The sequence below is a fragment of the Rhodamnia argentea genome, chromosome 9 (genome assembly GCF_020921035.1).
Source record: "Rhodamnia argentea isolate NSW1041297 chromosome 9, ASM2092103v1, whole genome shotgun sequence".
NCBI classification, from domain to species: Eukaryota; Viridiplantae; Streptophyta; class Magnoliopsida; order Myrtales; family Myrtaceae; genus Rhodamnia; species Rhodamnia argentea.
In genome coordinates, this window is record NC_063158.1 from 713,695 (window position 1) to 738,240 (window position 24,546).

General features: G+C 40.0%; 2 protein-coding genes across 2 annotated transcripts; both read left to right on the forward strand.

Moving 5' to 3' along the window:
* The first annotated feature begins 612 nt into the window (after positions 1–612).
* Positions 613–5,805, forward strand: LOC115740821 (beta-1,6-galactosyltransferase GALT31A). Its single transcript, XM_048284866.1, has 12 exons — positions 613–628; positions 878–1,068; positions 2,821–2,917; positions 2,999–3,060; positions 3,163–3,374; positions 3,488–3,551; positions 3,636–3,708; positions 4,098–4,218; positions 4,311–4,398; positions 4,479–4,604; positions 4,692–4,801; positions 5,575–5,805. Exons 2-12 carry the CDS (start codon positions 965–967, stop codon positions 5,721–5,723), a joined length of 1,206 nt encoding a protein of 401 aa, XP_048140823.1. The 5' UTR covers positions 613–628; positions 878–964; the 3' UTR covers positions 5,724–5,805.
* A 6,398-nt stretch (positions 5,806–12,203) lies between these two features.
* Positions 12,204–18,331, forward strand: LOC115740820. The gene is made up of 7 exons (XM_030674415.2): positions 12,204–12,220; positions 14,810–15,240; positions 15,415–15,577; positions 15,761–15,937; positions 16,027–16,110; positions 17,447–17,525; positions 17,789–18,331. Exons 2-7 carry the CDS (start codon positions 14,897–14,899, stop codon positions 18,229–18,231), a joined length of 1,290 nt encoding a protein of 429 aa, XP_030530275.1. The 5' UTR covers positions 12,204–12,220; positions 14,810–14,896; the 3' UTR covers positions 18,232–18,331.
* The last annotated feature ends 6,215 nt before the right edge of the window (positions 18,332–24,546 follow it).

Consider the following 24,546-nt stretch of genomic DNA (forward strand, 5'->3'; position numbering starts at 1 on the left):
ATCAATTGATTGACCAAAATGGTCGTCATAACCGATCGTGAGTTTGATTGCAATTTACCTCGATTCCGTACGAGTCTTCGTCATCTTGTTCTACGAATATTTGGAGCCACTCTCAATTATTCAGAATGTAACTCGATCGTTTTTCTCAAATATTTATAAAGATGTAAGCTTAATTGTATGCACGGTCTTGCTAATTCATTTTTGTAGGAGTTTCATAAAAGAGAGCCAAAAAGCAACTCATTTTTTCAATATGTCAAAATGGAGTGAAGTACGGTAATTTGTGCAAAGAAACAGCAAGTCATAATGAGCTTTTTCGTTGCCCTAGAGGGACTTGAGAAGGAAAATGATTCTAATATTAAAATCCTAGAACAAAAGAAAAATTGTTTTGTTTTATCAATTAACTAGTGAAAGGAAGTAGGAGAGAGAGGAGCAGACGTGAGTGTCCTTGCGTGGAAGACGAAGGGGCGTTTTGGGAAAGTTGAGAAATAGTTGTCCTGACCTTTGCCGCTCCAATTTTTTTAATCTTTTCATTTCCTCGGTTTTAGTATAGAATTGGGCAACCCTGTGCACAAAATACAAGCATCCCATTCATTCTCCCAGCGAATTTGATTGGGTCTGTGAGGAAGCAGTAAGCACAAATGCACAATTTTTTTTTTTGGTTTCACTGAATCTTTCATTTCTATGTTTAGGACAGGAATCAAATCTGCTACTGCTTGAGACATTATAATTTTTGTTCATTGCTGGTGTTGGTGTTGGTGTTGCCTAGTGTGTTTTTGCCTCTCTCTCTCTCTCTCTCTCTCTGAGATGGGGTCACTTGTTGTTCTTGTTCTCTCTTTGTAACGTTGGAAACGCCACCTCTCCTCCGCCACCCACGTAAAGAGAGTACGACCTACAGCAAAAGAAAAATAAGAAGAGGGAAGCTTCCTTAAAGCTGAAGCTTTTCTGGTGGGGGAAGAGATTTGTGATGGGTCTTAGCAGACCTCAAAAGTCCGGCAACGGAGTTTCCACCAGATGGGTCTCTCTCTTCTGCATTGCCAGCTTCTTCTTGGGCGTTCTTGTCGTGAACAGGTTCTCTCTCTCTCTCGGTGTGTGGGATCTGGTGTTGAATGAAGGATCAGCTTTTTGATTTTGTGTTGGGGTCTGAAATGCGCCTTTTTTTAGCTAAATTTTGGTAAAGAATTTCGGCTTTTTCGCAAGATGGATGAACAGATTTGGCTTTCAGAGTACGCTTTCCAGATTCAACGTGTGGAGCTGAATGTGCCCTCAAGAGCGAGAATTTTGTAATCTGGTTGACAATTTTGCTCTCTTTGATGAATTATTGAGTTTGCTTTTAGTGGGTCTTGGTGATCTCAACATCAGGTTGAATGTCTTGCTTAATGCAGAGATTTTATTTGAGAGCATGACCATCTGTGTTAAGTCACATGTGCAAATTTGGAGAAACTTGTTTTCTGGGTGAAACTTTCGCATGCTTCACATGCATTGACTGGTAAAGTTGTCATTTTGACGGCATCGAGACTTGGTCATATTGCGTGTATGAGAAACTTCATTTTGGGGTTAGAGACTTTGCAGATTCCTGAAAACCATCTTTTTTTGTTCTGTAAGTTTGCATTTTGGAACAATTTGCCCATGTTGGAGAGTGAGTGAGTGTAGGGTTTAACGTGATAAGCTAGGTTCAGCCAACATGAAATTAGAAAGTAGAGTTGTCATATGCTGCTATTCTAGCGAATCAATTTTTCAGGACATAAAAATGGCTGCCAAATAAGTTATACTTGGCATTTGATTGCTGAGTTTGTGAAATTGTGACATTGATGAACTAAAATTTCTCTCTCTCTTTGTATCAAGGGTGGGCAGTAGGCCTTTTACTGTTACATTTTAGCTTAATGTTCTCGAAGTTTATTTAGTTAGTGGCAGGAGATTATCATTTAGTTCAACTTAGAATTAGAACTAGCCTTGAGGTTCTCTATTTCAAGATTGAATGAGATATCTTCTGAAGGTTAATTGGAATGATGTCTCTGGAAATGGGGGTCTATAGAATATCTACCTATCATGGTTTGAGGTTGAGCAGCAGTAGCCAAGTCCAATCTCGGTGATCATAGAGCAAGTTCAAAGTTGGATCTAGTAGCATGTGATGAGTGGCTATTAAATTAGTACTCACTAAGCCTCTAGGACGTTCATGGAAATGGGTGGCTATAGAGTTTAAGTATTTTGTGATCAGGTGCACAAATTTAGTAATACCCAGACATTGATTCTTAAAGCTGTTACCTTTATAGCACTTGTTGAACACTTGGGCAAATCTCACATGACTCTGCACTGTAAAGCGTGAAACATAGATTAGAAGATCCCTGCTGAGATTGCATGAACAAGCACATATTGATGGTGAATGATGCAATTAAATATTCTAGAGACTTGCATCAAACGCTGGAATCTGTATGTATACTATGTTGTTGATGATCTGTGTATGTAAATGTTTTCTTTTCTATGAAACCGACATTAACATGGCATCTCATTTTCTGGCATCATTCGGCTGCAGTAGTCTTCAGCTTCTCGAGTTCACCACGTTGGATATATCGGTCATCTACCAAATTTGATCAGGAGCTTATATCTTCCATAAGCAATTTTTTGGTTTACCAATACCTTCCGGTTTGTAGCGGGATTTCGATTTTCATGAGTTCTACATAGAATCAAATATGATCTGCATATTCGTGTGCGACCTTTTCTTTCTTTGAGATAAGTTGATTTCATGCTGGTTTCAAGTACTAAGTACCATTGGCTAGTGTTTGTTCCATGAGCATTAGTGACCTGCTCTTTCATGATTTTTAGACTTTGGTCAGTTCCTGAGCTAGCTGAGAAAGACGAGGAACCTATGCTGGAACATCGATCCACTACACTTCACCAAATGGTCAACTGTGACACAAAGGTAAACTGAAATTGAAATTGTTAAAGAGTCCCTTTTTTTATCTTAGCAGGATTTGCGAATGACACTTGTTTTCAATAACAGGAGGCTTCACTCCAGGCCGGGGACATCTTTTCTCAAGTTTCACAAACACATGATGTAATCATGTACTCTTTCTGCTCTCATCCTCATATGTTGTAGGCTTCAATTTGATTTTCTGATGGAGTTTAAGATCCTCTCATAGCAGATACATGTTTCAAATGTCACAGGACATTAGACAAGACCATCTCCTCTTTAGAAATGCAGCTAGCCGCAGCGAGAGCTGCCAAGGTGCACAGTGAGGAAGGATCGCAAGTTAATACCGAGTCAGGGCCAGAACAGTTGAAAGACCGTCGCAAGTTCTTCTTTGTCATGGGAATAATTACAGCATTCAGTAGCAGAAAGCGAAGGGACTCAATCCGAGACACCTGGATGCCCAAAGGTTTGTCCATAGAATATGCATAAGTAGTTCTAGCATAGACTTTATTGTGCTTGAATGCATATTTAAATTGCTCGCGTTTCACACATGTTGTGTTCTCAACTATCCTTTTGCAGGAGAAGAATTAAAAAAATTGGAACTCGAGAAGGGAATTATCATGCGGTTTGTTATAGGACACAGGTAGGTAGGTAACAGAAAATTTCTTGTCGTATACTGTCTTGTTTAGCTGCTTTTTAATTGTGAATGGGTATATCTGGTGTCCAGTGCCAGTCCAGGGGGTGTTCTTGATCGCGCTATAGACGCCGAAGATGCACATCATAAAGATTTCTTAAGATTGGTAGGTTACTCTGGCATGTTACAATCACAGTTGCCCAATACATTTTTATGATAAGGGCGTACTTACAGAGGAGGATTTATGATGAATGCTTTGTCTCCAAAAGTATGAGATTGTTAGAATCGGTCCGGCGAAAGACAGGCTAGAGCTAGAGTGAAAATGCCGCGAAGATTCCAAAGTAAAAGAATATTCTTCTTATAATGATTCTGAGAGCTCCATTAGTTGTCCGTAGATGGATTTTCTTCTATGAAAGATACATGTTTGTAAGAAAGTGGTGCCTACTTGCAATAGTCATGCCACTTTTTCAGGATGTAAGTCACATCTGAAGCTGTTTAGCTGAAAATCCGATACCATGTGAAGCTCATGCCATACCATTACTGATTATGTTGCAGAACCATGTTGAAGGTTATCATGAGTTGTCCTCAAAGACACAAATATACTTTTCGACAGCTGTTGCTAAATGGGATGCTGACTTCTATGTGAAAGTGGACGATGACATACACATAAATCTTGGTACTTCATCAAGAGTCTAACCTAAGGCTTTTAAACGCTGCGTCTTATCTTTTGGTCCTTACAAGGAGATGAGAGAATATGTATTCTTGCAGGTATGGTTGGTTCTACATTGGCCCGCCATAGGTCAAAAACTCGTGTTTATGTTGGTTGTATGAAATCCGGATCCGTCCTTTCACAAAAGTAAGTGTTCAAAGTTTTGAAAACCTTGAATGTTTATGTGCAATATTTTCTTGTTCTGCTAAGGAAGCTCTTTCTTGTAGAGGAGTGAAGTACCATGAACCAGAACACTGGAAATTTGGTGAGGAAGGGAACAAGTATTTCAGGCATGCGACCGGACAAATATACGCAATCTCCAAAGATTTGGCCACCTACATATCAGTTAACAGGTAAGCAACTCTTTAATTCCTCCTTATCATGCGTCTCCCCACAAAAACTATTATTCACTACATTTTATAACTTTATTATATCGGTAGGCACATACTTCATTTATATGCGAACGAAGATGTCTCTCTGGGCTCTTGGTTCATTGGCCTTGATGTCGAGCACGTGGACGATCGAAGCCTCTGCTGTGGAACTCCTCTTGGTAAGTAGCGGAAACAATGTTTCTGTGTGTGTCTGCAGTAAGATTTGATTGTCTGAACGATTCATGGTTACGACTTGCCGTGCCGGTTAAATAGAACATAGATACAAAGTCTGAACCTTGTTGGAGGGTTCACTAGGTGAAAATAGGATTTCCCTGCTTAATGGGATAACCATTTGTTACCAATGAGGAATTTTTTCTCATTGGAAACCATAAATTTCATATACAATGGAAGAATTGAATAGATCTTTGTCCCGACCATTGTAGCACGTGTGTCGCCCGGGGCATAGGGGGCATGATGACTTGATGTCATCCTCACCTTCTTAGTTTCTTAGCCTCATATGCTTATAATTCCTATTAGCAACAATGAATGTCCAGATGCTGGAACATGTGAGCGAGCCTTTCACCTGGCTAACACACAAAAAAGCACGGGAATAGTGAAATCAAGCTTCCTTCCGCTTTCTTCATCTCCGGTTTTGTCTTTTTCTCTTCCATCTCCTTTGTGTCAGTTAAAGAATCAGTAATCGGATTCTCTAGAGGAAGATGAACAAAGTTAAGAGAAGGCAACTCCCACAGTTGATTCAATAGCTTATGAAATGTGTCCTCGACTTTGTCACGGGAAGAATGAAGAAGGCAACTCCCGTATGTCTGCATATATATCTATGTTAATATTCATTGTTTAAATATATCTCTCATCAAGGTGGAAAGTTCTCATTCTTATTTTTTTAACTGGCCAACCAGCCTTAGGCTTTTCAATAATGTTGTTGTCTGTACAGATTGTGATTGGAAGGCTCAGGCGGGGAACCCATGCGCAGCTTCGTTCGACTGGAGTTGCAGCGGCATCTGCAAATCCGTGGAGAGAATGCAAGAGGTGCATCGACGATGCGGTGAAGGTGACGGAGCTATCTGGCACACTAGTTTCTAGTAGCCCCTTTACCTTCTCTCCATTCGCTTTTTGTAATATATTCGTGGTTTGGCCGATGGAAAATTAGCGGGCTTCAAAACGACACCATCTGCCCCGATTTTTGCATGCCTCAGGGCAGTTTGGTAACATCATCTAATTAAATTGTTGCACATAGAAGAACCTCAAGAGCCAGAGAGAAAAAAATGGATGGAAAATCTGAATCAGAAAGACATGAATCGGTTTCCTTTCTTCTTTCTTCTGTTCCTGCTTTAGCATTCGCATGTGAGAAGCCTCAAAGAAAGTGCATTGTGGTCAAGTTGTACAGCAATGTGTTGATGATACCAATTGAAAGAATGCACAGCCTAAAGAAGAAAAAACATTGGAAAAAGAAGTTCAAGGATGGGAATTTGATGACATCAAATTTGTTCATTGTGCATTAATAGATTCATTGATGTTGATGGAAGATGATGGTAGCTCTCATTATTTGTTTACTGGAGTCATCGCTGTCATTATAATAGTTATGGTGGTCTAGTGGGCTTTGTTTCTTTCGTCATACGATTGCCCCATTCGAGGGTCAATGAATCAGAGGATTGGCAAAGGAGACTTGGTTGATTAATCGAGGCTTCGTTCATTTGTTCATTTCGCGAAAAATAACTTTTGATAAAATGTTGATCGGATTTTCCGGTATTCAGTTCACGGAAAATAAATTAGTCAAGGAAAATATTTTTAGTAAATGAAAAAACATATTCAAAAGTGGGGAGGAAATCATTTTTCGTTTTATTTCCTCTCTACACTCATTCACATACAATTTTTTATTATTTTTTTTCTTCTTTTGTTTTTCTTTCCTTTTATTTGTATTTTTGTATTTTGTACGTTTCCTTTCTTTTCTTTTAGTTGTATTCCTCTGCTAGTCATCGGCCGCGGTGATGGCTAGCAATCGGCAATAAGCGAGGGATGAGCTTGCCATGGCCGGCCTTGAGCAAGATAAGCCTTGCCGGATCCGGCTAGCTCAAGGCCGGCAAGGCGAGGCTCGAGCTCACCGGTAGGGGTGAGAGGTTCCTGGTCCGGTTCATTTCCTCTCAAGAATCGAGAACCAAACTAGTGGTGTCGGCTCCCAATTTTTGAAACCGGGGACCGAACCGTTGGTCCGATCTGTTTCCTGGGCAGCCTAATGCAATCAAGCAAATATTATCAAGACCATTATTTTCGAAGAAATGGTTCTAAAACAATAGATTCTTTTCCAAAAAAAAATATATCTGAGATGATAGGATTTTCCAGCACAATCTAGTAACATGTAGCATTCGACATTATTGGGTGGAGTCATGGCAACAAAAGCAGCAAAATAAACATGTGGTCCAAATTTCAACCGTATGAGACCCCATAAATGCAAAAAAAAAAAAAATTAAAATCAACCGGTTCGGTCCTATACCTCTAGAATCGGGAACCGAATCGTCGCCCTCTAGAATCGAGAACCGAACCACCAGTCCGGTCCGATCCAAGCAATTCCCGATCCGATTGGTCCTACTTGCTCACCTCTACTCACCGGCCATCGTCGTGGGCAGCGATTGATAGGGGAAGAAAGAAAAGGAAAAAGAAGAGAGAAAAAAAAAATAAAGACAATCGGATCCTCGTCAGCAATTTTCAATCAAATGATGACACAAAAAATGAAATGACGGAAAATATTTTTCTTACCAAACAATGAAAAGTTCATTTTTAGGTTTCAGCGAAGAAAATAGCCATTTTCCCGAGAATGATTTCTTGAAATATATTTTCCAGAAATGTTACATTTTTCGTGAAACGAACGGAGCTTAATTGATTAGTTGGTTTACATTCCATGTGTGAGAGAACAATTGGATTGGGAATTTAGAAAATTAATATGTTGAGGAGAACTTGGCCATATCGATATGGGGCCCGAGTAGATACACAAATGAAGTGCTAGTGGAAAAAACTTCTTCGGTGCAAATTGAGAGTGTGAGATGATTGAAGCTCGAACGAAAGATTTGGACGCACCGGAAGATAACTACTATGTTGGTTGTCGCTCTCAGCCGACAGGTGCACAACGTAATTTTCATTAATCAAATGTTATATTCTTTGCAATTCCATGTAAAAAAAATGAGTAGGGATAACTGTAAAAAAAATATATGTTTTAAATTTATTGTACGGTGGCCAATTTAGTGCTAAATTTTTTAATTTGACCAATTTAGTCTTAAACCTTTTGATGTTTTTCCAATAAAATCACTCTGCGCATTTTGGCCAAAAAATCGTGGACGTAAACGCCGGTTGTCTTACTTGACACAACCGACATTAACGTAGACGATATTTGCAAATTTAGTTAATTTTTTGAAAGTTTTCTCCGTTATTTATTTTCTTTTTATTTCCTTTTGGCCTGTGGCTAGCCACAGGCGAAGGCCAGGGCCATGACACCCTAATCTCCAACATCATTGATGATCGTTGACCGAATTTTCTTATCTTTGATTATGTCCTCTCGTGATTGCCTGAAGGGGCGAGGCCGCACGACTTCTTGACAGTCAACTTCTCGATCCTAGCAATGGGGGATGAGCTCATATGTATTCCACTCCATCAAGAGACCGAGCGATGAGTATCAGAGTGAGCTCGGCCCTTGCCTATGGTAGGTCGTCGGCCATTGCCGAGAATGGCCATAGGCATAAAGCAAAAGGAAAATGCGGGAAAAAAAAGAGGAGAAAGAAAAGGAAAGAAGACAAGGCCAAAAAATTACAAAAATTGTCTACATCTTTAACAGCCATGCCACATAGACAGCTGGCATGGATCACCACATCAACAACTAAAAAGTTATCTAAAGATTTAGGATTAATTTAACCAAATTGAAAAGTTTAAGGCTGAAATGGCCGTCATAAAATAAGTCTACGGTGGATAATTTTCCCGAGATCGGTACTTATTCCGTCCTCCAAGTTGAGGTTTAGCGCGATTTCTTTAATTGGTGCCCCATCTCAACTTAGAAACTCATGCGTCTGCCCCAACGCTGGGGGCCATGATCTTTGAGCAAACTCATGGCGGTGCCACTGAGAGTGGAGACGGTGATGAGTGCGTTGAAATGGACTTTAGTCCCGTCCTTCATGATATGACACCGATACAACTCCAGCTACAACTACAAAAAGCGTCCCTTATCACCAGGCAAATGCTTGCTCGCTCGTTCATGGCAGACAATCATTTCTTCGCAGACTCCAAGTTCAGTGCATCAATCTGGGGATTTGAAGTTCTGGACAGGTGCCCCAGCACCAGAGGCTGAGGGCGCGGCGTGCCTTCCTTTGCTCTAGTGCATTGTACCTCAGTTCACATCCCATTTTCCTTTTTTTCGGATCCCATCACATTTTTGACCCATCAATTTCTTTTTCAGTGCCTTTGTAGAGAGAGAAAAGAAAAAGGGAGTTCGTGCTAGTTTCCCAAAATTCCTAATTATTTTTTGTGAAGGAATAAAGAAAAAGCACAAAAACCTATTGTATTGATGTCAATTCAACTTTAAAACTTTCAATTTAATCGTTAATATTTTATATTTGTGCCAATTGAATCTATGCGACTAATGTTAGCATTAAATTGTTAACATCAATACCGATCGTCACATATGGCATTGTTAGTGTTGATGTTGATATTTTTCTTTATAAAAATTAAGAAAAATTTCAAATAAGGGTATGAAATGCCTTCATTTTTTTTTTCCAAATAAAGGCATAAAGTAGACTTTATTTTAAATAAAGTCCTGAAGTGCCATCATTTTTTCAAAAAAGACCTTGAAGTGGATTTTATTTTAAATAAAGCCTCAAGTAACCATATCAATTTGAAAAAAGGGCCTCTCACCAATTGATTAGGACAATTAAATTGGTTTAATCACAAGGTTTTAGACTGAATTGATAACAATATAATAGGTTAATGACTTTTTTTTTTGGGGTTACTTTTCCTGAAAGAATGGAGCAGACTAACTTCTGGTCGATCCTTGAACTTCATGTGAAGGTGCGTTGTCCTTTTTAAAATTTTACTTGTTAATAATTCTTATTATTCATCCTTTTTTTTTTTTTTACACACATGCCTATTAAAGATCCTTCCATACAGATTTTTGTGATTAACTATATACAGGAAGTATCTTTTTCACAAATCATTTCTAGTTAACACAAGTGAAAACCAACGATGAGTAGTAATTTTCCGACTTAATTGACAAAGAGATGTTTTGGTTTTTTTACTTGATGTATTTTGAAAGGATGAAGCTTTACAAAAAAAAAAAAATTAATACAAAAATTATTTTCATACTACTATTTCCAATACTTTTATCTAGATAGAAAAATTGCATTTTGTTCTATCGCTAAATTGCTTATTAATCGCTGTTCTTTCCTACATGTAATAAAAATAAATACGAATAAAAACCCTAAAGTGAGTACACGTAGATTTTCGCCTCTCTTGCTAGAACTGTGGCTCCATCGCTTATAAAGTTGAACTGAGGACATTAAAAACACCTAAATTTTCCTTAAAAGAATGATCGAAAGTTTTTTCTTTCTGTTCGTCAAGGGAAAAAAATAAAGGGTGTACAAATTAAGGTGTGCTTACTTTGTGAAAAATCATCGGTTTGGAGAACACTTCTCTACATATAATCGCTTCCATCGATTCCAAAAGCTAATTAACTTAACAAAAAATTCATCTATACCGGTAATATAAATGTTTTCTGTTTACTAATTTTACTAGAAGACACAAATAAATAATTTTTTAAACAAAAATATTACTTTTCAAATTATAGAATTTCTGAAAAACAAACGTTTCCCCTCCGTCCATTCCAATGGGTCCCGAGCACATCACCGTCGCCGCACGAAGCCTTTGAAAAAAAAACAAGGAACATGAAATGCACGAGCAACGGTACAAGTTTGTCCGAGACAAGTGCTGGGGTCCATTTAGCGGGAAAAAATGTTGGGTCTGTTCATGGAGGAATGCACGCTGCAAAGTCCCACTCACCACAGTGCGTGATTAAGAAAAAAAATGCAGGATTTTCACGGGTTCTCTAACTTAATCTGAACCGTGGTCGGTTTCTGCACGAGATGCAGCAAAAGTTAGTGGTCGGTTCATGGCACTAAGCTATTCTCAAGTTGGCGTAACGTTTGGTTTTGCTGCTTTTTTTTTTTTTTTTTGCCTCTTTTATGTACCAAGTCATTGGACTTTCACGACCTAAATTCATCTTGCGATGGAGACGATACCCGTGAAAAAGGGTAATCGAAAGAGACTTAACTCTTTCTTTGAGTCCGAAATGTAGCTATTTGAGTTCCGAGGAGAGCGATTTTGTGCTGGCGAAAAGCGAAGAACGAAATGGCCCGGTGTGAACAATGTGTGCGAGGAGCCATCGCCAAAGTGCTCTACTTTGGTGATGAAACACCACTGGGCGTGATAATCCGTGAGATTCCTTATGGAGATCTTTTCTAGAGGTCGCGCGGACGGGGCTCCACCATTTGTGCGGAAGTGTGGATCGTCCCCGAAGAAATTTCAACAGGGGGATCTCGTGAATGATTGTGGTTGCTCCGTAAGGCATACAATTCGGGTTTAGAATAGAGACCACCGACGGAGGCATGTGTTGCACCGGTCGATGATGATTGGAAATTCAAGTGGTGATTCGTAGGTGTCAAAAGGAATACCTTTCTCTTCCCAAAGTGGGCAAAGCTGGTTAATTGTTCTAATCGCACAAATTATGCGTCAACCGTTGGCCACTTGTACAATCCAAAGGTCCAGACCGAACTGGTTTATTGAGGCTTGTAGGGTTCTTCATGGACCTCTAGTTTAATCGAGTCTCCACACCGTTGCTCTGGTTTATGAACAAAAAGAGAATCCTTAATTTTAGGTTAAGATTAAGAGCCGACCTAATACGGTAGGCTCACATACAGGGAAAATGTCGGGTGCACGTGTCAGGAGCAAAGATAAGCCCAACTAGACTTGCCATGAACTCAAATTATTGGACTCATTTTTTGGATCTCCTCATGTGTCGCAGTATTGGGTTTCTGTTACGTTTCGCCTTAGAAAAGAATCGAAATTAGGGTTTTAAGCCCTAGAAATCGTCAAACCATTGACCACTCTTTTGTCATTTCAACACATTATAACTCAACGAATACTATATAATTCGTAACCAGAAGAGAAAACTAGTTAGTGGGAATGCGCGGGACGTAGAAAATGGCCGGAGACCAAGAATTTTGGACGGCGTTTCACACATAACACATTTTTTAGGCCGCACGGTGCGCCAGGTGACGCCCGAAAGTGGGACTCGATCACAGAAAGTGAATGCGCATGACACGATCCTCGGCCAAAAATTTCAGCAATCTTGCCCAAAAAGTGAACCATGAATTTGTCGCATCTCGATCAAATCAAGCACGTAATCGTTTTATTTCAGAGGTTTTCTGTACCATAATTAAAATGATGACACAATGTATCTCAACATTCCTCTTTACGTGGAGGGAAAAATGTCAAAAAAGTATCAAACCTATTGCATTAGTGCCAATTTAGTCCTAATTTTTTTTTTTGTGTCAATCCAGTCTTAAACCTTTTATATTTGTGTCATTTAAGTCCTAAACCTTTTATTAGTGCCAATTCAGTCCTAAACTTTTTACAATAGTGCCAATTTAATCCTAAAAATTTTACATTTATGCCAATTGACTCAATTCGGTCAATTTTGATTGGAAATTATTGACATGGATGTCAATTATCCTACGTGGCATGGTTAGCGCGAAAGTGGATATTTTTTTAATATATATATTTTTTATATTTTAAATAATTTTTAAAAATAATTTTTGAAAAAAACCAAAAAATGCTTAAAAAATTATTTAAAATATTAAAAAAATATCCATGTTAGCGCTAGCCATGCTATGTAGGACAATCAATGTCCACGTTAGCGATTTTCGGTCAAAATTGGCCGGATTAACTCAATTGGTATAAATATAAAAGATTTAGGACTAAATTGACAACAATACATAAGGTTTAATACTAAATTAGCACTAATAAAAGGTTTAAGACTTAATTGGCGCCAATGCAAAATGTTTGAGACTGAATTGACACTAATGCAATAGCTTTAAAACTTTTTTTACACTTCTCTCTTACGTGGATATTTTGGACCATGCAAAGTTAATAATTATAAGGTAGAAGAGCGATTTGGACCATTAGTGCACAAAGGAAAATGTATGGATGCCGTGCTAGTTTTGAATAACGTAACTGTTCATCTCGACACTTCAAATGCTCAGGTTGCATGCCCTAATCAGACATCTCTTTTGTAATAAGCCACCTTCGCATGATTTAGTCCGAGAGGAACAGCGCACGACACGACAACTCGGGAAAGGCCCGAGGGGGGGGGGGTATAACGGATTTGAGTTTTGATCGGAAGTAGATAACGTGAACGCTAATTTTTATTTTAAGTAAAACTAAATTGAAAGAAAAAAAGAAAAGAAAAGAGAATGGTAGGCTTGCCGGCTGGAGCGCTATTGTCAACTGGGCGACCTCGCCCGGGCTTGGCGAGGGTTGTCGGCTCTTGCCCGGGGCCGACATTCTCTGCTGGCCTTAATTGGTAAAATATGAAAATATTTAGGGTTCAATTGCCAAAATTAAAAAAAATTTAAGACTGAATTGGTAAAAGTGCGATAAGTTTAGGATATTTTGGATAATTTTCCCTGCTTTTGAGCCTCTTGTGCAATAAATTTTGCCAGTAAGAATAAGATTAAGTGTTGGATTGCGACATACTTTAGTAAATAATGGACATGTGAACCTCGACCCCACACCGTTCTTTACTAGACCTGACTTGCCGCCATGGCGGGTTGGAATTTGGATCGAGTCCTAGACATTGAATTTTCAAACTGGAGTCGTTTGTGGACAATAGATAATTTCAAACTGAGATTAAAGGAATGTAAACAGTAAGTCTCCGGCAAGTTTTTCGTCATAGCATTTTTCCTCCCCCCTCGTACGGTGCCAAAATTCCACCTCGGCAAGTCTTCATAAAAGGAGTAAAGGGCCTCCATTTGACTATACTTAAATTAATTAATTACACAAATCTAAATTGTAATCTAGCCCCCTCTCCCCCCCCGGGCAGAGTCGGGCGCGCGCGCGAACGAGAGAGAATAACCGAGACGACACGTTTAGTTTCGCCTCGCTTAACTCGGGTATTCGAGGCATGAGGCCGACGGATTTCGATACTTCCCTTTTCCTTTTCCGCCATAGTATTTTTATTTTTTTTTAGATTCTTAATACGGCGGATTATTAGAACGGGGCGATTAGCACAACGCAATCTCTGAAGGAAGATGGGAGAGAGCCTGGTCAGCAAACGTGAAGCTGGAAGACCGCGTCAGGTCAGACGGCGGAGCTCATATTTAATGGTGGTGGGGGAAAGAAAGGTCGATGACGACCCACGAGCTGATCCCCGCAGGAACGAAACCATGAGAAGCCACCTCCAAACCTAACGCTTTCCCATGTTATAAAATTACACCAACCGACTTTGTTTTTCCATCTCGCGTTCAGATTCCGCCTTGTCTCTCTCTCTGTCTCTCTCTCCATCTTCCCCTCCCCTCATCTCCTCTCCTCTCCTCTCCTCGCCAGAAATTCGTGAAATTCGCAAAGATTTCGATATAGTTTCTCTCTCTTGTCCTTACTGTTCAGCATCTGTCCGAGATATTCTATCGAGAGTGTGAGAGAGAGAGAGAGAGAGAGTCTGCAATTATATTTGTAGAGAAATCCGCAGGAAAAATACAGCGGAAATTCCCTGGACCTACGGTAATCCTGGCAAGACGTCTATCTACCGCTTATCTCGAAACCCTCTTATCCGCAAGACCTGACACTCTTTTTTGTCTCCATTCTCTTCTTCCCATTCTCTCCCTTTCCTCTCTGCAACGCCAAATCAAAAATCTTTATCTCTTCGTTCCTTGTTGAACGTCATCGTCATCGCCTCTCCTTTTCTTTGTTAGTTTATACATATATATACTTCGCCGGGGTACATTCCTTTCTCGTCCCTCTAATAAGATTCATTTCCGCTGCCGGTCTGGTTGGTGTTTAGGGCTTATCTTTCCCTCTCCTTATCTTGAAACCCTCGAGAATCGCCGCGCCCAACGCTTTATCATTTCGATTAATTGGAGGGTTTTTCTCTTTTCAATTAGTTTTCTTCATCCGGGTGCTTTGGATATTCGTCGTCGTCGCCCGTTTGACTGTTCTCGGAGCTTGCAATGGCATTAATTTCGATTCTTTCGGAGATCTTGCAAAGACCCACGATTGGGGGCGTCCTGGGCGAGCTCATGTTGTTCGTGGCTCCTGTATGGATTGCTGTTATTGTTGGGGTTCTGGTTGGATGGGCGTGGAAGCCCAAATGGGCAAATCTGGGCAAGGATTTCTTGGATTGCCCCAAGGAGAATTCTTCGGAATCTCCCCTGTCGCCTTGCGTCAGTAGGAGCTCGGTTCCGAGCTTGAATTCATCGAAATTGCAGCTGGCGAGCTTCATTTCTTCGGTTGCCTATGATGGGTCTGAGAAGGAGGCTTCTGTTGTGCCACCAACCACAAGTTCTGACTGCAGGTTTGTTCTGAATTAGTATTTAGTTTGTGTAGTTGCGAGGTTTCTACCTGAATATTCGGTTGCATTTGAAGCCTGATGATGGTGGTCAGTTTAATGATGTTGGTTGAAGGACGATGGTGTGTGGAAGTCAATATTGATGTGTCTGTGTGTGTGGTGTGTTTTGTACTCTGGCAGCTCATCACAGAATGAGAGACAATTGTCGAGTCTTGTCGGGGAGGATGAGCTAGAGCATATATGCCGGCTTGTTGAGGTGACTGATGGAGGCCCTGCTTGGATTCAGATGATGGACCGATCCTCACCAACTATGAGTTACCAAGCTTGGCGTAGAGATCCTGAGGTAGGTTTAGTTTTCATTCTTCACGAGGCTTTTACATGCTTAATTGCAGGCAGACAAGGTGGATGTGTTTCTAAGTAAGTGTGTAGAGGTTATGTGATTATTGCTTGTGCGTGTTTGTCTATGCGGCATGATTGTCTGTGCCGTTTTCTTCATAATTTAACTTGGGTTCGATGGCTTCATTAGACTGGGCCTCCTCAATACCGGACTAGTACTGTTTTCGAGGACGCTGCGCCTGAACTAGTGAGAGATTTCTTCTGGGACGATAATTTTCGATCTAAGTGGGATGATATGCTTATTCACGCTACAACCTTGGAGGAGTGCCCCACTACAGGCGCAATGGTGGTGCAGTGGGTGCGCAAGGTTAGGAGAATTCTTGTCTTGCTACAATGCTTTTGTGGGGGCCATTTGTGTTCTCTAACGATGTTCTTTTGTTACGTGCTGTTGCACAGTTTCCGTTTTTCTGTAGCGACAGAGAGTACATCATAGGCCGTCGAATTTGGGAGTCAGGAAGAATGTATTATTGTGTTACAAAGGTATAGTTATATCACTCACTCTGATTATTTTTGTTATAAAGTACTTAAAGGCTGCAGTATACTTGGTCCATTTTTCTTTATCCTTTACATTGGCAAAATTTTTAGGGTTTGTTTGGTGACAATTCTGTTCCCAGAAACAATTTCTAAACAGAAATGATTTCTTCTAATTCTATTCTTGGGAACAGAGAAGTAGATTTCTTTTGCTTCTTGTTTCTGTTCCAAATCTGTTCCTTGGCCATTGTTCTATTCCCAGTAACAAAATATTAACTGACGTTACCAAACGGGTTTCTGTTCTTTTCGTGTTCATGGGAACAAAAAAATATGAATGAGAGAAACATGAGCCTTACTAAACAAGCCCTTAACTTTCAGCATGTGTTACGGTTTATGTTATGTGTTATGGTTTGTTGCTGTGCTGCTACTTTCTTTGTTTAGCATCATGGAGGCTTTTTTTGGAGCCACTAGCTTTCAGTAAATACTGTATAAATTAATGGATGACCAGTCATTTAGATACCAATATGAAAAAGAACATAGTCTATTTCTTACAAAGATAACTTTGATCTCTTGCGTCTAATTTCACTCCAAACCTAAAGTTGGGTAGAGTTGCAATTTTGGAGCAGAGTTGGAGAGCAACCCTCTAGATATAGCTCTTTGTTCGTCTACCTCAGTACTTTTGTCCAATTTACTCCTGCTGAATAAAGTGCAAACCCTAAGGCTTTTGTCTATCATCTTGGACATCTGACCATAGCTATACCTGTTATATGTTGGCTTTAAGGTGGAATTTTGTCTTGCTTCATTCATTGCATCTGCTTGCTTGGTTACATTTTAATTTTTATGTGCCGGCAGTAGAACGGAGATCTGATGAAGTCCATCTTTGGCACGTTATCAATCCTACGGTTTTAATTTGAGGAAGTCCTATGATCATACTCCGTATGGCTATCAATAAAACATTTGCGGTAGACTCTAGAGTCAGTTCAAGGTGCAATTATGACAGCAGGTATACATTTATCTTGAAAGAGTGGAAGAGATTTAAGTGTGTTCGCAACTTAAAGAAGGTCTCATCTAAGTAAATCTAAAGAATTTTCTTATGAGTGCAAAATTTATCTGCATGAACCCGGGGCTGATGTACATGGTTGGAAGCAACAGGATTTGCTAGTTGAGGCACAAATAGGTTTTACAGCTCCAGATTTCGAATTGAATGATGTAGCTGCTTTATTTTTGTCGATCTGTGGTCAACTAGATTTTTGATGACTTTCGGCTTCGTAATTAACTGGATTGGACTTTTATTCACTCTTTGAAGGATCTTCTGAATACCATTTTCTATTTTCTAATGTTTCAGGGAGTTCCCAACTCTGTTCCCAGGCGCAACAAACCAAAACGTGTCGATTTATACTATTCGAGCTGGTGCATTCGTGCAGGTAATGTATGTTTCCTGGTGGGAATCATTTTGTCTTCTTTGTTTATTTCAACCTACAAAATTCCTGCTGAAAGAATCAAAAAATTGAGTAACTCGACCCAGAAATGAGCTGATGCTGTTTTTGCTCTTACTGGAGGAAGCAAAGGGAAAGGATAGCCTAGGGGAAAAAAGAAATAGAATGAACAATCATATTTAGTCAGTACAGCTATAGAGCTTATGGGCCTTAATAGTGACCCTAAAATTTCCTTGTTGGATGATGCACAGTTGAATCCAAGAAAGGTGATGGGCAGCTTACTGCTTGTGAAGTGTTGCTCTTCCACCACGAAGACATGGGCATACCCTGGGAGATTGCGAAACTCGGAGTCCGTCAAGGCATGTGGGGAGCTGTGAAGAAAATCGACCCCGGTTTACGTGCATATCAAAAGCAAAGATCCTCTGGGTCTCAGCTGTCACGCTATGCCTTCATGGCTCGAATCAATACAAAAATCAGTGCAGACTACCTCCGATCCCTGGAAAGTACCGTCAGCAATTCATCTGAAATTGAATGCCATGATTCGTCCGAGCAACATCCTGGGAATAACATACCTAAACTCCTAGTAATTGGAGGGGCCATAGTCCTCGCCTGTAGTCTCGATCGGGGACTCTTGACCAAGGCAGTTATATTTGGAGTTGCCCGAAGGTTCGCGAAAATGGGGAGGAAGTTATGATTCAAATGCTTCTTGAACCGACGCCCTGGTGCTGTTGAATGTCCCGGCCGCAGGAGGTGAGAGATTTGTCGAGATGGCCCGCTGTAGCTAAGAAAATTCTTTGAGAAGGATGCGGGGCGATGCATTTTCATTCTTTTAGATCGTTTTGATTTGGTGAGCCGTGAAGCTAGCCTCTGATCGGGAAAGGAATAACGATACCTGTATTAACCGACAATTCCTAGTGCCATTGGAGCACCTTTTACTAGCAGGAAAAACAAAGAATGCTGAGTGTCCCATTTTTTTTTTTTACTGTTGTTACATAAAATGAGAGAATGGTTGTGGAGAGAGTGGACCAGACTCTGTTCTGATAAAGATGATCCTCTGGAGGAGATTGCCTCATTGGCACTCTGCCATTTCAAATTCCCCATGTTCAGAGGTTACTGGATACTGCTGGGAGAACTAAGAACAGGGTGTGTGTAGAATGAGAAATTGCAAGAGTAAATTTTATCATCCACCTTGATTCATCACAGCTTTCTTGCCAGTGAGTTGTAATTCAGAGGATCGTCCGATTTTCACCCATTTTTTTTTTTATCTTTTTGCTTCATCTCCAAATATACACCATGATGGTTAATCATACCTAATGTAGAAAGACCTTCATTTTTCAAGGGTATTTCTACAAAACCGTGTTGCTCCGATCCTCGGGGATCGGTGACTGTTTTAGTTACAAAATTGAAAAACTCCGAAGTATTTTCGAGTTGCGATATTTTATGCAGTAAATATGACAAATACGCACTTGAATACAACGATTTTAGGAAGGTGGATTAGAAATCCTCCATTTTTTCGATGCACTAATTTTCAACAAGACGGGGGAAACAGTGCTTAAGGAAGGCCAGAAGTTTCTTTTTTTAGAATTTGAACCAGTTTTCCTAGGGCATTCACACATAACAATATGATCTTAGGGTAACTTCACACACTTAATAACTATAACGTCCTTGCCCAGTCCCGCCCAAATTTGTCTTTGAGACCTTGCGGAGTTGACGAGCATTGGGCTAGCACACCCGTTGTCGGGGTCATGTCTGGTGTAGGAAAAAGTTGCAGAGAACTTTGCGGCCTGATGGAAAGTAAACTATTTTCCACGGAACTGAACTGAAAGGTTTAGTTTAAGAACAAGAATGGAAAAGTAAAAAAGCACTAATGGGAGATTCAATACTGCCTCCGTTCGATTCTGCCGCCTCCTTTTCAAGCCTATCTCCCCTATGTTCTGTCGTTCGACGCCACCGGCCCGTCGCCTGTGCCCCGGTTTGCGGCCGTCATCAAGCGGGTCTTTAGCTCCTTTAGCCCTTTCATCTCCCAAAACCGATTCCGGTGACTCCTTGGGCCTCACGGCCTATAGTTCCATTTTTTTTTGGTCGAAACCTATAGTTCCATTTAGCTTCTGGCTTATGTAGGCAAAACATTTATATACTAGTCCGAAAATGAATATAGTCTTTATTTTCCGATCATAGAAAATAAGCAAAACAGCCAAACGAAAAATATCTATAAAAGCTACTTAAAAAATTAGAGTAATATTCAATTCATGGGGATATCATCACTCACGAGTTACCAAAGCATCGGTTACTTCTGCCTCAGCCCCACAAATCTTGTGATGGAGAACGAAGAAAAGTAGAGAAACAAGAAAGAAAGAATCGGTGTTTCTGTTGCTAAAAACAAACAAATTGCTACAAATCTTGCGGCACAAGTTCTAAAAATCAGCCCCAGCGTTACGTTTCCCAATTCAAATCTCGAACGGCAAAAGGAAAAACAAAAAGAATCCCCTGTTTCTGTGATGAATCAAGACTTTCCCGTCATGAGCTTCGGATGATGATGATGATGATGATGGTGATTCTCAGTGAGAGACGATGGTCTCGAAGCAGTGAATCCCGTCGAGCTCCAGGGCGAAACGCCGGGGGCTCTCCTTCTGCTTCTCCATATTCATCTGCTCTGTAACGTTGTCGCTCTTGCTTTCCGTCCTCGGGATGTTGGGTGCTCTTCCGCTGCGCTGAAGCGGCGAGGAATCGCTGCCGGCGACGGTGCTGAGCGCCGGAGGGAGATGGGCCTTCACCTTCTGGCCGAAGAGGAGCTTGGCGCAGAGAAAATCGAAGGAACTGAAGATGGAATTCATGGTCGCTCTTTCTTCTTGCTGTCGTTGATGATCTGCTGTTTCTTGAATCTCTTTGACGATCTCTGTTTCTTGAATCTAGAGAGAGAGAGAGAGAGAGAGAGAGAGAGAGAGATGTGAGAGATAACTCTTTGGGGAGTTTTGGAATGATTAGTGAATTATATATATACACAAGGGGGCAAGGGAAGGCGGTTTAAATTAGGAATACTTTTTTTTTTTTTTTGGGCTTGGTGGAGTGGGATCAAATTGTATATCTAAATCTCATCAAATAGAAACATCGATCAATTTAATTTTTCACATTGCATATTTAAATCTCGTCAATTAAAAACATCGAATCAGTTTAATGCTTATGTTATTTATGTTCTAGTTGTACACACTTGCCCCTGAACTTCAACAATCATATAATATACACGCAAATTTTCATTTTGTTGTACCCCGTTAATTCTTCGTTATTTCTTCCGTTAAAATCTTGCGATGCACGGCATATGAGAAGCATAAAAAAAAAGAGAAAAAATTAAATTAAGCAGAACATTGATGATATAAAAACTTAATACCAATAAAACTATTGAGAAATTAAATCTTATTGGATTTTGATAAATATAGTCACTTTAATAGAACTACATTTTTTTATTTAATCTAATTCTGTTGATCTCGTCACCCGTTCATAGGTTTGCTGTCCTAAGTAACCAATGCGCCAACATTGCTCGATTACAGCGCTGCTAATAAAAGGTACTTCTATCATTATCAGTGGAACTAATTTTAATTCTAAGAATAAATGTTTGAAACATAAAACTTTTGGGGATCTTATACCAAAACAATTCCACGCACAATCCAAGTTTACAATGCAAAAAAGGTTTGTGATTCAACAGTGTTTGCTTAAAATAAATGTATTTTCTTAAGTACTGTTAGGCAATTTAATTAGTTCTGGATAACTACGAAACCAACTGCGTCTTGTGCAACTTTGTACTTTCCTTGATTAGCAAGGAGTTTGACCCTCGTGTTCATGGTTATCTCATCACAATGACACATGTCTTATGCACGTGCCAGGCGGAATAAAGTTTGAATTAATGGTGGATTACTGGTTAATCAATAATTAAATTCGTGTGCTTGACGCATTCCATTATTTACACCCTAGATATTTTCATTTTTTATTCACTTGTTTGACCATTTAATAACTATGCTTCGTATGACCACAATGATAGTGGGGTCAATCGCAGGTCAATCTTGATAGAATAATTAAATATTAAGCTACGTCTCCATCTAACAATTGAAGCTTTTAGAACGGTTGGCAATAGTTTCATAAAATTTTACATGATATTTAGAGGATGACGTCTCAATTAATATTTCCACGCTTGATACTCAGAAAAAAAAAATCAGACTAGAATAATTAAGTATTAAATCACATATTCATCTATTACCTTAAGATTTAAGAACAATTAGCAGTGGTCTTCCATTAATCCGACATAAAATGAAGCTGGCATCATATATCTATAGAGTCATGTGCTGAATGGTTTTTGTAAGAGGAAACTTCTTCACTAGTTACGTAAAACTTTATGAGATCGAAATCCGTTCAAAATTCATCGAAATCGATTAGACGGAACGGAGCGCGTAAACTTTTTTCTATTTGGTGGAGGTTAATCAATTGTTTCAGAGATTATCCCGAACTAGAAGAATGGAAAACCCATAAAGTTATTGCGTGCGGGCGAAGGAGGTGGACGACAGCCGTGTGCTTTTCTTTCGTTTAGAGGAAATTTGAACGTGGCGGTCCCGAGACGAAATCAAATACGCTAAGGATAAACATGAGCTGGGGCCATGTCGGCGACTTTAGGACCGCACGTCATGATAAACCGACAAGCAAAATTCTAGGATCCATGTCGGGTTTTTGGTGGACCCGACGCTTACAGAAGTTTAACGTGGAATCTTGGATGCCTCATTGAACTCGTGACTTCAAAATTGCATGTATTTGCGTAATAAATTGACAACACATGGGGACGCTTTTTTCTCTCTCTTCCTTCCATGGGGATCTTTCCTCTCCCGCTCGCGTTCACACTGCGGTTTTCTTCGGCCAGTGTGGAGGGAAGGTTTTGAGCCAAATGTCTACATCTTCTCCTTTTCCCATTCACTTCACCTATTGTTTTTTGGCCGATTTGGTCCTCTGTTATTCTTTTTTCTAACCTAGTCTAGATCTCGAAATTTCTTTGTCCCATTTAGAAGAGGTTTCTATCCGATCTAGTATAAATTTAAGATTTTTTTTTATGGATTTAAGTACATTATAAGTGTCAAAACTTGTGTACGACGCTCACTTTAATGTCAAAATTTTCAAAACAATCACTTAAGTGTCAATTTTTTTTTTAAAATGATCATTTAAATGTTAATTTTTTAAAAAAACGATCATTTTAATGTCAACTTCGCCGAGACACGTCGGCTCAAATATTAATAAAAAAATAACACGTGTCGGATTTCCGACAAGCCACGACAGCTCAAATTGAAGTTGGCACTAAAGTGATCGTTTTTAGAAGAAGTTGACACTTAAGTGATCATTTTTAGAAGAAGTTGACACTTAAGTGATCGTTTTTAAAAATAGTTGGCACTTAAGTGATCGTTTGAAAGTTTTGGCACTAAAGTGAGCGCCCTATACAAGTTTTGGCACTTCTAATGCATTTTAGCTTTTTTTGTGTGTATGATTTCGGGTTTCGCTTCTCTTGGATTTTGTTGGTGAACAAGTCAAGTTTTGAAGGATATCGAAGGAGTTTCATGAGGCCGGATCTTTGCTCGTTCAACCTTGTTATTCTGGATAAGCACCGATGTTAGGATGTCGAACCTAGGCGCGCACGATCGAAAGGCAAAGCCGTAACAATAGTTGGAGGTCATGAATTTGACATGTTCGTTCAATCTTGTTATTCTGGACGAGCGATGGTGTTAGGATAACTTCACATGCTCAATAGCCTCCACTCCTTTGACATGGATTTGATCGATGTATAGACCCGAGTCCTTTGTCCAAGTTCGCCCATCGGTATAGTCCATAGTCAGCGTCATGTATGGTGGAGGAAAAGTTACATAGAACCTCGCGGCCTTTAGTTCCTTTAACCCTTTCGGCTCTAGACTCGTAGCTTACGTAGGCAAACTAGTCCGAATACGAATTTAGTTTTTATTTTTCTCAGAGAAAAATAAAATACGTTGTATGAAACAGTCAAATAAAAAAGATGCGTTAAAAGCTACTTAGAAAATTAGGGTAATGTTTCTATTCATGGGGAAATCATCACTTACGACTTACCAAAGCATCAGTTTTTTCTGCCTCAACCCCACAAATCTTGTGATGGAGAACAAAGAAAAGAAACAAGAAAGAAAGAATCGGTGTTACTGTTACTAAACCAAAGGAATTGCTACAAATCTTGCGCCACGAGTTTTAAAATCAGCCCCAGCGTCACGTTACGCAATTCAAATCTCGAACGCCAAAAGGAAAAGCAAAAAGAATCCCCTGTTTCTGTGATGAATCAAGACTTTCCCGTCATGAGCTTCGGATGATGATGTTGATGATGGAGATTCTCAGTGAGAGACGATGGTCTCGAAGCAGTGAATCCCGTCGAGCTCCAGGGCGAAACGCGGGGGGCGCTCCTGCTGCTTCTCCATCTTCTTCTGCTCTGTAACGTCGTCGCTCTTGCTTTCCGTCCTCGGAGTACTGGGTGCTCTTTCGCTCCGCTGATGCGGCGAGGAATCGCCGCCGGCGACGGTGCTGAGAGCCGGAGGGAGATGGGCCATCACCTTCTGGCCGAAGAGCAGCTCAGCGCAGAGAACATCGAAGGAACTGAAGATGGAATTCATGGTCGCTCTTTCTTCTTGCTGTCGTTGATGATCTGCTGTTTCTTGAATCTCTTTGACGATCTCTGTTTCTTGAATCTAGAAAGAGAGAGAGATGTGAGCGATAACTCTTTGGGGAGTTTTGGAATGATTAGTGAATTATATAAATACGAGGGGGGAAGGGAAGACGGTTTAAATTAGGAAAAAATTCGGGGGTTTCTTTTTTTGGCTTGGTGGTGAGGATCATATAACGCGTAAGGAGTTGGAAAAAGCCCAAGATGCTACTTTTTAATGCTTATGTTATATTTTTCAAATTATATATCTAAATGTCGTCAACTAGAAACATCGAATCAGATTAATTTCTCAAATCGTATATCTAA

Coding starts and splice junctions, on each gene's coding strand:
- LOC115740820 (XM_030674415.2), top strand. CDS start 14,897: ATGGCATTAATTTCGATTCTTTCGGAGATCTTGCAAAGACCCACGATT. Junction 15,578..15,760: donor CTTGGCGTAGAGATCCTGAG/GTAGGTTTAGTT, acceptor TGGCTTCATTAG/ACTGGGCCTCCTCAATACCG. Junction 16,111..17,446: donor TGTATTATTGTGTTACAAAG/GTATAGTTATAT, acceptor CTAATGTTTCAG/GGAGTTCCCAACTCTGTTCC.
- LOC115740821 (XM_048284866.1), top strand. CDS start 965: ATGGGTCTTAGCAGACCTCAAAAGTCCGGCAACGGAGTTTCCACCAGA. Junction 3,709..4,097: donor ATAAAGATTTCTTAAGATTG/GTAGGTTACTCT, acceptor ATTATGTTGCAG/AACCATGTTGAAGGTTATCA. Junction 4,802..5,574: donor CTGCTGTGGAACTCCTCTTG/GTAAGTAGCGGA, acceptor TTGTCTGTACAG/ATTGTGATTGGAAGGCTCAG.